The 13,329-nt window shown below is 38.5% G+C and overlaps 1 protein-coding gene across 7 annotated transcripts in view; it reads left to right on the top strand.

Moving 5' to 3' along the window:
• FANCM (FA complementation group M) overlaps positions 1-13,329 on the top strand; it is a 103,859-nt gene that overhangs the window by 8,624 nt on the left and 81,906 nt on the right. For 6 of the 7 annotated variants that reach the window (XR_011562683.1, XR_011562682.1, XM_070775500.1 and 3 more), the window contains exons 4-9: positions 1,501-1,659; positions 5,645-5,776; positions 8,214-8,346; positions 8,780-8,905; positions 9,434-9,520; positions 12,757-12,941. Coding sequence is in view for 5 of the 7 variants with exons in the window: in XM_070775500.1 (XP_070631601.1) it covers positions 1,501-1,659; positions 5,645-5,776; positions 8,214-8,346; positions 8,780-8,905; positions 9,434-9,520; positions 12,757-12,941 (822 nt within the window). In the remaining 2 variants the exon portion in view is untranslated. The remainder of the gene's footprint in view (positions 1-1,500; positions 1,660-5,644; positions 5,777-8,213; positions 8,347-8,779; positions 8,906-9,433; positions 9,521-12,756; positions 12,942-13,329) is intronic. The other variant, XM_070775501.1, reaches the window with a different exon arrangement.

Raw genomic sequence — 13,329 nt, forward strand, 5'->3', positions numbered from 1 at the left:
AGCCATAAGACTTTTTTCCTTCTGTCCACAACCTCGATTGTTTTTAGAAATTTCTGTTCTTTTGTTTCCTGCCAGCCTTGTTTAAACATGCTTGATGGTTTTTAGTCATCTTTTAAGTCTCCTCTTAAATATCACCTCTTCAGAAAAACTCACTCTTAAGCTATCAAAAGTCAACTCTTACTATCTTGTGATTTTCTTCTTAATATCTATCACAGTCTGTTACTCTTTTGCTTATTCACTGCTGTCTTTTTTAGCTCCTGCTGAATTAGTAGCTACTGCTGAATTAGTAGCTACATGAAAGTAGGGATTATGTATGTCTTGATATCTCTCACCAGTTCAATATGTAGCATGTGAGAGTTACTCAAATATTTGTTCAGTGATTAAAAGTACTAAAGTATTACTCAATTTTATAAAATGGTCATACATTTACCCTAGATATTGAATGTTTGTGGACCTTAAGTAACTATAGTCTACTATTATATTAGGCATTATACTAGGTGTTGGGAATATAAAAGATGTGATTCTTGCCCTAGGGTACTTTTTGTCTGAAAGCCCATCAGGTTTTTCTAGTTGTAAAAAAAAAATAAGTTCTTAATTTCTAGATACTTTCAGGATTCTCTCTCCCTCCTACCATCTATCTATCCATCCACCTCTCCCTTCCATTCTTTTCATTATACTCAGGAGTACTGTGGTCTAATGGTACAGCAATTATACCAACAGTTTTTTTGTTTTTTCTCATATTCTCTATTTTTACAATTAAGTTCCTTTATAAGCTTTGGTTGAATGAAATTTAGCTTCAGGAATATATTGACATATATATATATATTTTTTTTTTTTAATGGAAAATATTTCACTCATTTATTTAAAAGATTTTTATTGGCCACACCACACAGCTTGTGGGATCTTAGTTCCCCGAGACTTAACCACTGGGTTGCCAGAGACTTCCCCCCACTCATTTATTAATAATTGGTTCAGTGTAGGAACTGTTCCCTCAGTTTCTTAGCAAGTCAATTAGTAAAATATTCCTGAGATACAGTTGTATGCTTTAACACTAAAGGGACTTCTCTGTTTTCCCCATTAAAAATCAGTGAAAAAAAAGTATTTGCTAAGGAATCAGGAAGTCTGGGTTTTAGTTCTGGCTCTAAAACTTACTGATATATTTTGAGGACTTGGTTTGCTAATCTAAAATTTCTCTTTTGTCTGAGTCTTTATTGATAGGAAAACACAAAAATATATTGAGGAGCTTGCTGGACATTTACTGATATTCTTGTATCTTGGATGCTTGGCTTGAAGGGCAACATGCAAGAAAGATGTTATAAGGGCCTTTTTACTCTGTTGCCCCACTTCTGATGTGGTATACTTTATAGTTTTAAAAATATTTGAAGATAAAAGTTTCTAACTTTTTTCAAAAATTTACTGCTCTCTTATTTTTGCTAGTGACAAACTAGAACATTTAACGAGTAAGATAGTACATAATTGTACTTAATTGATTTCCTGTAGGCTGTGCAGCAGGTTATTACTAATCTACTCATTGGGCAAATAGAGCTTCGTTCTGAAGACTCTCCAGATATTTTGCCATACTCTCATGAAAGACGAGTTGAAAAGCTTGTTGTTCCTCTTGGTGAAGAACTTGAGGCTATCCAAAAGGCATATATACAGGTAAGCCATTTTTATCATAGTTCAGGGTTTGTTTGTTTTTTAATTCCTTGTTCATTTATTTTGGCTGTGCTGGATGTTCCTGTCTGCTTGGGCTTTTCTCTAGTTGCAGGGAGCAGGGGCTACTCTCTATTCTGGTGCACAGGCTTCTCATGGTGGTGGCTTCTTGTTGCGGAGCCCGGCTCTAGGGCGTACAGGCCTCAGCAGTTGGGGCTTCTGGGCTCTAGAGCACAGACTCAGTAGTCGTGGGGCTTAGTTGCTCCATGGCATGTGAGACTTCCGGGACCAGGGATGGAAGCTGTGTCCCCTGTACTGGCAGGCGGATTCTTTACCACTGAGTCACCAGGGAAGCCCCAGGGTTTTAATAAATGAACTGATAATGTAATTATTTTTGTAAATAAAATCTGACTGTGAAAGTATATAGTCATTTTATATAATTAATATGTTGAAAAATTCTTTGAAATTAAGATTTTTAGTATAAGCACCGTGTTCTATTTGTGCTGGCAGACTATGAGTTTAAAGAGGAAATACATAATGATGGACCATTTCTAAAGCCAATAATAGGCTTTTAGTTTATATTTCTTAAATAAACCTTTTAATTGAAGTATAACCCTCCCCCACCAAATATGTGGGCAGCAGAGGTGCACAAAATGTAAGTGTGCAGCTCAGTCAGTTTTCACATAGTGAACACACTCAAATCATGTATCCAGTCTCAGTTAGAAGTTTCTTTGTAAGGAAATGTATTTCAATCCCTGATCCCTGTGTAGCAGTGTTTCTCAACTATCTTACCTACTTGGTGGCATTTGGCAATGTCTTGACACGTTTTTGGTTGTTCTACTAACTGCGGGGAGTGGGTGCAGACTTGCTACTGGCATCCAGTGTACAGAGGCCAGGAATGTACTTAACGTCCCGCAGTGGACAGGAAACCCCCCAGTAACAAAGAATTATCTGGTTCAAGTGTCAGTACTGTAGCTGTAAGAGAAACTGCTTAGACAGTTACCACTTTCAATGGGAGAAATTTGGGATAACAATTAGTTTTCTAAGGTTCGTGATTACTATCATGCTAGGAGAATACCTTGTTTTTATATCCTTATTGCTATGGATTAAAGATGGCTGCAAATTTCTTTCCATTGAGGGGCAGGGTACATTTCTCTTTCCCTAGAATCTAGGCCAGCCCTCTGCTGACTTTGACCAATAGAATGTGATGGACCCTGAGCCATGGTGAGCCTCAAAAGAAAGGAGAAGCCCTTTCTCCAAAAGAAAGGAGAAGCTAGAAGTGAGGGTGCAGACAGATGGTCCCAGTTGACCTGTTTCAGCTAGCCCCAAGCACTGCCCTGACAGATTTCTTTTTGATTTTTAATATTTTGTTTTGCAGTAATTTTAGGCTTTTAGGGAATTTGCAAAAATAGTATGGAGAGTTCCAGTGTAGAGTATGAGGAATACTCCATGGTATTGTATGGAATAGTATGGAGATACTTTGAGACCATGCAAATATATCTTGTTTCTCAAAATATTTTGTTCACTAACTTTAAAATATAATGATGGTTCTTGCCTACAACAGTTACTTCTGTATTTGCCTAATCATTGTTTCTTGCTGCCCTCATTTTTTTTTTGCATTTGTTCATTTGAATGCCTGTATAATGAAGGGCTATTTCTTCTCCCCTGTTTATTTTTTCAATTCTTTATGTTAATGTGGATAATTTTTATACTAATGGATAATTATTTTCTCTTGTGGGTTAAGTGCTGTACTATCATTATTAATTTTATTGCTCAGATTGTTCCAGCTGTGGCCATTAGGAGCTCCTTTAAGACGGCTCCTGTGCCCTTTAGACATAGGTTTTTTTTGCAAGGGGTCATCAGGGGAGGCCTTTTGTTTAGTTGCTCAGTCTTGTCCGACTCTATGCGACCCCATGGATTGTAACCCACCAAGCTCCTCTATCCGTGGGGTTCTCCAGGCAACAATACTGGAGTGGGTTGCCATTTCTTCCCCGACAGGGGAGGCCTAGTTCCTCACTTTCTGGCATTACAAGAGGTTTTATAGTCATTTAGTAGTTGTTCTGTCCCAGCTGTGGAATCAGCCATTTCTCCAAGGGATCCTTGTACCTTTTATGGAAGAGTTGTGTTTAAAGACCAAGACGTGGGAACTGGATACGCTCGTTGTTGTGTTGTCATCACTTCTGGGTCCTCTCTGTGACCTGCCTGAATTCTTTCCTGCAGAAAAACAATCAGGAACAAATAAAATGGTTGTTTTAATCTATGGCATTGTGAATTAGTGTGTTATTCAAGAATAAGTAAACAATGTTTATCTATCATTTAACCTTTAATATGTCTTAAAGAGAAATTTTATAAAAATGTGGTTTGATTTTTGTTTCTAAATTACTTGTAACAAAATTCTAAGTGTTAATAATTTAAGATGTGGCAGAGTCTTTCTGGTAATCATCTCGTAAATACTAATACATTTGGTTATGATTCAATCACTCTGTTTTAAGAATATAAAATTATAATTTGTACAGTCACGTGTACTTTAACTTCATTGATTTTTTTAAGATTGCTTCTTTAGACAACAGGTGTGATCAGCAAAGCTGGAAGAGAGGAGAGATTGAAATGTACTAAAGTAGCTGTATTTTAGGAAATAAAACATAGGCACAAATTTGAATGGTTAATTACATATTGCTATAGTCCGTCTTCATCTGGAGAGCCCTTTTTACCTTCACTGTGGAATCAAGCTCAGGACCCTTTATCTGCTGTTTCCTCTGCCTAGATTGCTCTGTCTTTAGAACTTCTTGTGCTAGACCTACTTATCATTCTGCTGTCAAGTATTACCTCTTAAAAGAAACCATCTTTGGTGGCATGAACGTGTGAAGGACTGTGGCAGCCTGGATGCCCAGCAACCCCCTGAGAGCGCCGCTGCTGTCACCCATGCAGCAGCAGGCTCTGTCACTGGCCCAGCCCAGGCCACCACCTTTCCTGCAGCTCAGTACCAGAGACAGCCCTGGCCCAGTGTGGTGCACCCCCAGCCAGAGGCCTTCGTGGGGAAGGGCTGCCCAGAAGAGGAAGGGTACTGGGCCAGGTCAAAATCCAAGGACCCGATCCTCTACACCCTGGGGCCAGACACAGGGCTGAGGCAGGGGATCACGGCAGCATGGTTGCTGCTGCTCCCAGTGCTAAGTCGCTTCAGTCGTGTCCGACTCTTTGCGACCCCATGGACTGTAGCCCACCAGGCTTCTCTGTCCACAGGATTCTCCAGGCGAGAATACTGGAATGGGGTGCCGTGCCCTCGCCACTGCTCCCATCCCTCCCACAAAAAAAAGATAAGGAAACTGTCTTTGTCCACCTTATATAAAAGCAACCGCCTTCCCCACATACAGCATTACTATGTTTTAGGTTCTTGAATACATTTGTCATAATCGCAATTCTCTACTTTCTGTATTTCTTTATTCCTTTCTTCCCTCTATCGAATTTTAACTTTATGAAAGCAGAAATTCGTTTGTCTCAGCCACAATATCCCCAGCATCAAGAACAATGCTTTATACATAGTAAATGCCTAATGAGTATTTTTGAAAGAATGAATCAGTGAATGAAATTAAAGGTATTTAAGGCATTTTGACTTTGTCATCACTCCACAGGTATTTATCAGACTTGTTCTAGGCACTGACGATGCAACAGAAAAAAAAAAAAATCAAGGCCCTCCTTTCATTGTGCTTAGGTTAGGGAAAAGGGAGGAGAGTTAAGAAATAAACAGCTAAACACATATATTATATATTCAATTATAATTGAATCTAATAATTGATTCTGCTGACTCATATGTATATTATCTGGGGATAAATGTCAAGTACTTTACAATTTTATTATCTCTTTGGTGTTTACTTGAAGTTTGCATTTTAAGACTATTATAATTTAACATATATAACTATTTTACTATGTGTGGAAATGATTGTATTTGAAAAAGGATTTTAAAACAAAAACTAAATTTCTTTGAAACTTGCAGATTTTGGAAGCATTTGCCAGTTCTTTGATTCAGAGGAATGTTTTGATGAGAAAAGATATTCCCAATCTAACAAAATACCAGATAATCCTTGCAAGAGATCAATTTAGGAAAAACCCATCTCCAAATATTGTGGTAGGTATTTTTAAATAAATTTTGATGATAGGCTAAGTTCCTACTCAAAGCAAGGATGAAATGTAAATAATGATTGGTTTTGGTGTATATTAGCTCATCAGGAATTCAGGTATGATTTATATAGTTTATAGTGAAGTGAAAGTCGCTCAGTCCTGTCTGACTCTTTGCGACCCCTTGGACTATACAGTCCATGGAATTTTCCAGGCCAGAATAATGGAGTGGGTAGCCTTTCCCTTCTCCAGGGGATCTTCCCAACCCAGGGATCAAACCCAGGTCTCCCACATTGCAGGTGGATTCTTTACCAGCTGAGCCACAAGGGAAGCTCCAACTTTTATACAGTTTATAGAAGCACAAAAATATCTAGCAGGAATACAGTTTGATAATGTGAATTAAGACAAATTTACCTTATAACATTTTTTAAAGTTTATTTACTTATTTGGCTGTGTCAGGTCTCAGTTGTGGCACGCGGTATGCAGAGCACGTGGGCTCAGTAGTTGTGGCCATGGGCCTAGCTGCCCCACAACTTGTGAGATTCTAGCTCCCTGACCTGGGAGCAAACCCACTTCTTCTGCATTCCAAGGAGACGCCAAACCACTGTACCACCAGGGAAGTCCCTATCTTGTAACTTTTAAAATTGATCTTTCACTTCACTTCTGTTCTGCAAAGTCAAAGAAGGGTCATAAGAAGGTAGATCTTAACTAACTTTTAGATGTCTGGCATTTAGTCTTAATTCTTCTTACTGAAGTCAGAGTAAACATTGCAGTAAGCTTTATATTTTTACTCTTCTTTGGGAAAAAAATAGATGGTAGGGAACAGATCCATCAAGGAAGGTCCAAAGTCAGAAGAGATGCTCACAAGCACAAAAAGGCACTGACTCATTCTTGGAACTGAGAATGCATGTGCAAAGGAACAGGGCAACGGAGTAAAGGCATGAAGGAGACGGTGAGCAAATGGATTTGACTGACGTAAAGGATTGAGGAGGTCAGATATGTTGGTTACTCTAGTTTGTGACTGCCTGGGAGTAGCTTTAAATGTTACACTAGAATTAAGGACTTTATTCTGTAGTATCTGGGGAGCCACAAAGGAAGTTTTCTGTGAAATTGCAGTGTATTATTTTAAACTTTAATAAAGCTGAGCACCGAAGAATTGATGCTTTTGAACTGTAGAGTTGGAGAAGACTCTTGAGAGTCCCTTGGACTGCAAGAAGATCCAACCAGTCCATTCTAAAGGAGATCAGCCCTGGGATTTCTTTGGAAGGAATGATGCTAAAGCTGAAACTCCAGTACTTTGGCCACCTCATGCGAAGAGTTGACTCATTGGAAAAGACTCTGATGCTGGGAGGGATTGGGGGCAGGAGGAGAAGGGGATGACATAGGATGAGATGGCTGGATGGCATCACCGACTCGATGGACGTGAGTTTGAGTGAACTCTGGGAGTTGGTGATGGACAGGGAGGCCTGGCGTGCTGCAATTCATGGGGTTGCAGAGTTGGACACTACTGAGCGACTGAACTGAACTGAAAGTGGTTAAAGTTTATTCTAAGAGTTAAAGTTTCATTGAAATTTTAAATCATAAATCTAAACATGTTGAACTTGACCCACTGATGATATTGTTTTATCCTTTTAGGTAATTAGGGTGCCATTTTAGAATATTTATCACTATCCTAGAAACATTTAAAATGAGTGTAACTGGTGTTAATTGCTAGTATTCTTCATCTCTAATAAAGGAAAATGATTAAAATACATTCTCAGTGGTCTTCTTTAAAGGTATCTTATCATATAGATATACCCACCTTTGCTCCCCTAAAAGGAATATGTACTTCACTTTTCCTTGAGAGTAGTGGTTAAAAGCACAATGATATTGGGCCAGATTTCCTGGGTGTGAATAGTGGCTCCGCTACTTACCACCTGTATGAGCTTCTGCATCTCTAAATGGGCATGACAGGAGTACCTGCCTCCTAGGTATTAAGATTGCTAAGTTTGTATAAGTAGTGTTCTTGTAACCCTGTTCAGATGTTACTGTGGCATGTGTACTTGGTGTTAAATGTTAGTGTGAAAGGGTTTGACTCAATATGTGTCCTGATGTCAGAAACCATTGGGTAGGCCCATATCTGTTTTATTTTCCCTTGTATCCCAAATGTCTGTCTCAGTGCTTAGCAATAGTAGATGCTTATTAAATTCTTTTGAAAGGCCAAATGAATCTATACACTGCTAGTAATTTACCTGTAAAGAAAAACAGCATATGGTAAATATTCACCCCTTCATTTATTCTCTTTAAAATGTGAGTTTCCTGTTGAATTAAATGAAGGGGCAGATTTTATATAGAATACACATTGATCACAGGACATTCAATAGAACCAATAAGTTCTGCATAGTACATGTATCTACATTTCTTTCTCTGAGTAAATTTTATACATGCTTTTTTTATTATTATTTTAGGGAATCCAACAAGGCATAATCGAGGGAGAGTTTGCTATTTGTATTAGTTTATATCATGGTTATGAATTATTGCAGCAAATGGGAATGAGATCATTATATTTCTTCCTCTGTGGAATTATGGATGGAACTAAAGGTAAATTATATGGAATTATTTAAAGAAGTGATGACACATATTATTTTGCTTAATGATATATATATTGAACAGTTTGGATTACTTAAGGGGTTTTACTTTAAAAAGCAGAAGTAGTTATATAACAAAATTTTTCTTCTTCCTTTTATTTTGCTTAAACAATAGACATATTTTTCTTGCAGTTCTGGAGACTGGGCAGTCCAAGATTAAAAAACATCCCAAACCATGTTTGATTTTTGATATATTACTGGAAAAAAGGGAGCCGTTCATTAATACAAATGTAAATGTGAAACTGGAAAAAGTTGCTGGTTTTCATTTTTAAATTTGAAAAACTTTCATTCATTGCTGAATTGTAATTTCTTCTAAATAAATAATGCACTTGATGAATTTGCTATTTAATTTAATGGGAATTAAATTATTTTCTTAATTTCTGAAGGAATGACTCGGGCAAAAAATGAACTTAGCCGAAACGCGGACTTCATGAAACTTTATGATCATCTAGACAGCATGTTTTCACATACACGTAGTACTTCAACAAGTGGCGTTTCTGCTATCCAGAAAGGTCTGTTTTTTTCTTTTAAATTTTTATATTGCTTCTTCTTTATCAAGGTTAATTTTAAAATTAAGCTTCATTGATCCACATGTCTGTTTATACCTACTTATATTTCTGAAACCATAGACCTGTTAAACATAAAAATTTTATTATTCAACTTAGGATAATATATATTCAAGTAGTTCATGAACTTTAAACATACAATAGAAATTAGTAGGAGTTGTTACTGGTGGTGAAACTTTTCAGAACTACAAAAGCTACTGATTGTAGCTTAAATAAATGTGAGCTTTTGCCTTCTGCTTTGCTACTTCTTCCTATTTGGATTATTTCTCTGAATGAAATTTTCATAACAATTCAGAGTTTATTTTACAGTAAGGTTTGTGTGCTACCCAGATGCCAGTTACTGTTTAAATAAATTTTTTAAAAATGAGTTTTAACAAATCCATTTTGAAAAGGATAATTAAAATACATGAATGTAATGGAATATGAAAAAAACACAGAAAAGTTTTTTGTTTGTTGTTTTTTTTTCCCCCCCAGGAGGTAAAGATAAAAAGTTCTGCTATAGTCATCCAAAATTAAAGAAATTAGAAGAAGTTGTAGTTGAACACTTCAAGTCATGGAATGGTAGGTTGTATTTAATATCCTAAAGGCAAGGCAAAGTCATGAGAAAGCTAATGATTCGTTAGTTTTTGCTAACATTTCTTATGGAGAAGATGAGCTTTTACTTATTCTGGATTATTAATATAAAGAAAAACTTAGAAATTTTGGCAGCACACGGGCCAGGGAGATGGTGGAAATGTTAACAATAGGGTATTATGTGAAAAAGAAAAGTCAACCTAGGACAGTATAAGGCAAGCAGATAGTAAAAACTGTATATAATATTTAGTTCAGTTCATTTCGGCTCGGTCACTCAGTCATGTCTGACTCTTTGCAACCCCATGGACGCCAGTGTGCCAGGCCTCCCTGTCCACCACCAACTCCCGGAGTTCACTCAGGCTCAGGTCAATCGAGTCAGTGATGCCATCCAGCCATCTCGTCCTCTGTCAGCCCCTCCTCCTCCTGCCTTCAGTCTTTCCCAGCATCAGGGTCTTTTCAGATGAGTCAGCTCTTCGCATCAGGTGGCCAAAGGATTGCGGTTTCAGCTTCAGCATCAGTCCTTCCACTGAATATTCAGGACTGGTTTCCTTTAGGACAGACTGGTTGGATCTCCTTGCAGTCCAAGGGACTCGCAAGAATCTTCTCCAACACCACAGTTCAAGAGCATGAATTCTTTGGCTCTCAGCAGCTTTATAGTCCAGCTTTCACATTCATACATGACACTGGAAAAACCATGGCTTCGACAAGACAGACCTTTGTTGGCAAAGGAATGTCTCTGCTTTTAATATGCTGTCTAGGTTGGTCATAACGTTCCTTCCAAGGAGTAAACGTCTTTTAATTTCATGGCTGCAGTCACCATCTGCAGTGATTTTGGACCCCAAAAAGTAAAGTCTGTCACTGTTTCTGGAATTTATCTGGAATAATTTTCCTTACAAAAGCGCCTGCTTCTTTTTCCTTCAGATCAGATCAGATCAGATCAGTCGCTCAGTCATGTCCGACTCTGCAACCCCATGAGTAGCAGCACGGCAGGCCTCCCTGTCCATCACCAACTCCCGGAGTTCACTCAAATTCACGTCCATTTGAGTTGGTGATGCCATCCAGCCATCTCATCCTCTGTCGTCCCCTTCTCCTCCTGCCCCCAATCCCTCCCAGCACCAGAGCCTTTTCCAATGAATCAACTCTTCGCATGAGGTGGCCAAAGTACTGGAGTTTCAGCTTTAGCACCATTCCTTCCAAAGAAATCCCAGGGCTGATCTCCTTCAGAATGGACTGGTTGCATCTCCTTGCAGTCCAAGGGACTCTCAAGAGTCTTCTCCAACACCACAGTTCAAAAGCATCAATTCTTCGGCGCTCAGCTTTCTTCACAGTCCAACTCTCACATCCATACATGACCACAGGAAAAACCATAGCCTTGACTAGACGAACCTTTGTTGGCAAAGTAATGTCTCTGCTTTTCAATATGCTATCTAGGTTGGTCATAACTTTCCTTCCAAAGAGTAAGCGTCTTTTAATTTCATGGCTGCAGTCACCATCTGCAGTGATTTTGGAGCCCCCCAAAATAAAGTCTGACACTGTTTCTACTGTTTCCCCATCTATTTCCCATGAAGTGATGGGACTGGATGCCATGATCTTCGTTTTCTGAATGTTGAGCTTTAAGCCAACTTTTTCACTCTCCACTTTCACTTTCATCAAGAGGCTTTTGAGTTCCTCTTCACTTTCTGCCATAAGGGTGGTGTCATCTGCATATCTGAAGTTATTGATATTTCTCCCGGCAATCTTGATTCCAGCTTGTGTTTCTTCCAGTCCAGCGTTTCTCATGATGTACTCTGCATGTAGGTTAAATAAACAGGGTGACAATATACAGCCTTGACGTGCTCCTTTTCCTATTTGGAACTAGTCTGTTGTTCCATATCCAGTTCTAACTGTTGCTTCCTGACCTGCATACAAATTTCTCAAGAGGCAGATCAGGTGGTCTGGTATTCCCATCTCTTTCAGAATTTTCCACAGTTTATTGTGATCCACACAGTCAAAGGCTTTGGCATAGTCAATAAAGCAGAAGTAGATGTTTTTCTGGAACTCTCTTGCTTTTTCCATGATCCAGCGGATGTTGGCAATTTGATCTCTGGTTCCTCTGCCTTTTCTAAAACCAGCTTGAACATCAGGAAGTTCACAGTTCAGGTATTGCTGAAGCCTGGCTTGGAGAATTTTGGGCATTACTTTACTAGCGTGTTAGATGAGTAGCTTTATGTGTATTAAGTCATTTAATTCATCAAGATTAAATGAGTTAATATATAAAATGCATAGTGGAGTCCCTGGCACACACATGATTAATGTAATATGAATTGTGTTTCGGAAGGATTGTCAGAGTCCCATGCAAGGTTAAAAAACAAAAGGAAACAAACAACCAAAGCCCCCCACCGCCCCACAGCTTGCAATTAGTAACCAGTTGTTATACTCAAGTCTGCATACCTTATATTTACTATTTGATTTCATCATCACCTCAATCCATTTTAAAGTGAAATCACTCAGTTGTGTCCAACTCTTTGCAGCCCCATGGACTGTAGCCCACCAGGCTCCTCCATCCATGAGATTTTCCAGGCAAGAATACTGGAGTAGGTTGCCATTCCCTTCTCCAGTCCATTTTAGATATTAAGAAACTAAAGCTTAAAGAGATTAAATGAAATAGATTAAATCACTGCCATGGTCACACATTGCCCAGAGACTAAGTGAGCCAGCCTCAAAATCATGTTATTCGTGCATTCTAGTCCTCCCAAGCACAGAGACAGTGGGAGCAGCTTTGTGACTGCATGTAGGGTATATTCTGCAGTTTTCCTTAGAGAATTTGATAGTATCAGTAATTCAGGGACAGAGTACCATGACCTGGATTAAGACAGTGCCTAGTGAACAGAAAGGAAAGGGAAGTTTTAGAGAATCAGTGGACGCTCTGTAGACCTGTGCTTCTGGTTTAGAAGGTAATGAGGCATAAGAAGCATCGTGCATAAATTGAAGGACTGATCACAAGCTAACTTTTATTTGATCTGTTTGGGTTTTCTTTTACCATAGCCAGTGAGAGATAAGGAGCCAGGTTTATTAAGGTGGAAGAAAAGGTGGAAGGAAAACCGGCAAAGGTTTAAGATGCTTTACTTTTTTGAAAGAACTGTTACAACTGTAACTCACTGGTATATAGTTTCAGGTTTGTTTGCCTTTTGAATTATCTAAATGTTTTTTTTAAGTTGTAATTAAAGTATTTTTTGGTTATACAGCCCGAAAGACGTCTGATAAGAAGTGTGACGAGACCAGAGTTATGATCTTCTCTTCATTTCGAGATAGTGTTCAAGAAATTGCAGAAATGCTTTTACCGCATCAGCCAATTATTAGAGTAATGACTTTTGTTGGCCATGCCTCGGGAAAAAGCATGAAGGGTTTTACCCAGAAGGAGCAACTGGAGGTAATTATTTTTTGAGTTGATGAATATAAAAATAAAATTGATTCGCCTTTCACTTATGCCATTTTATTTTGTTAAGCTATAGCTTAAAGATAATTTTATAGTAAATATATAAATAAACCTAGGCGTATTTTGGCATTGCCTTTCTTTGGGATTGGAATGAAAACTGACCTTTAGCAATCCTGTGGCCACTGCTGAGTTTTCAGAATTTGCTGGCGTATTGAGTGCAGCATTTTCACAGCATCATCTTTTAGGATTTGAAATAGCTCAATTCAAATTCCATCACCTCCACTAGCTTTGTTCGTAGTGATGCTTCCTAAGGCCCACTTGACTTCGCATTCCAGGATGTCTGGCTCTAGGTGAGTGATCATATCATCATGATTATCTGGGT

The sequence above is a fragment of the Bos indicus genome, chromosome 21 (genome assembly GCF_029378745.1).
Source record: "Bos indicus isolate NIAB-ARS_2022 breed Sahiwal x Tharparkar chromosome 21, NIAB-ARS_B.indTharparkar_mat_pri_1.0, whole genome shotgun sequence".
Lineage (NCBI taxonomy): Eukaryota > Metazoa > Chordata > Mammalia > Artiodactyla > Bovidae > Bos > Bos indicus.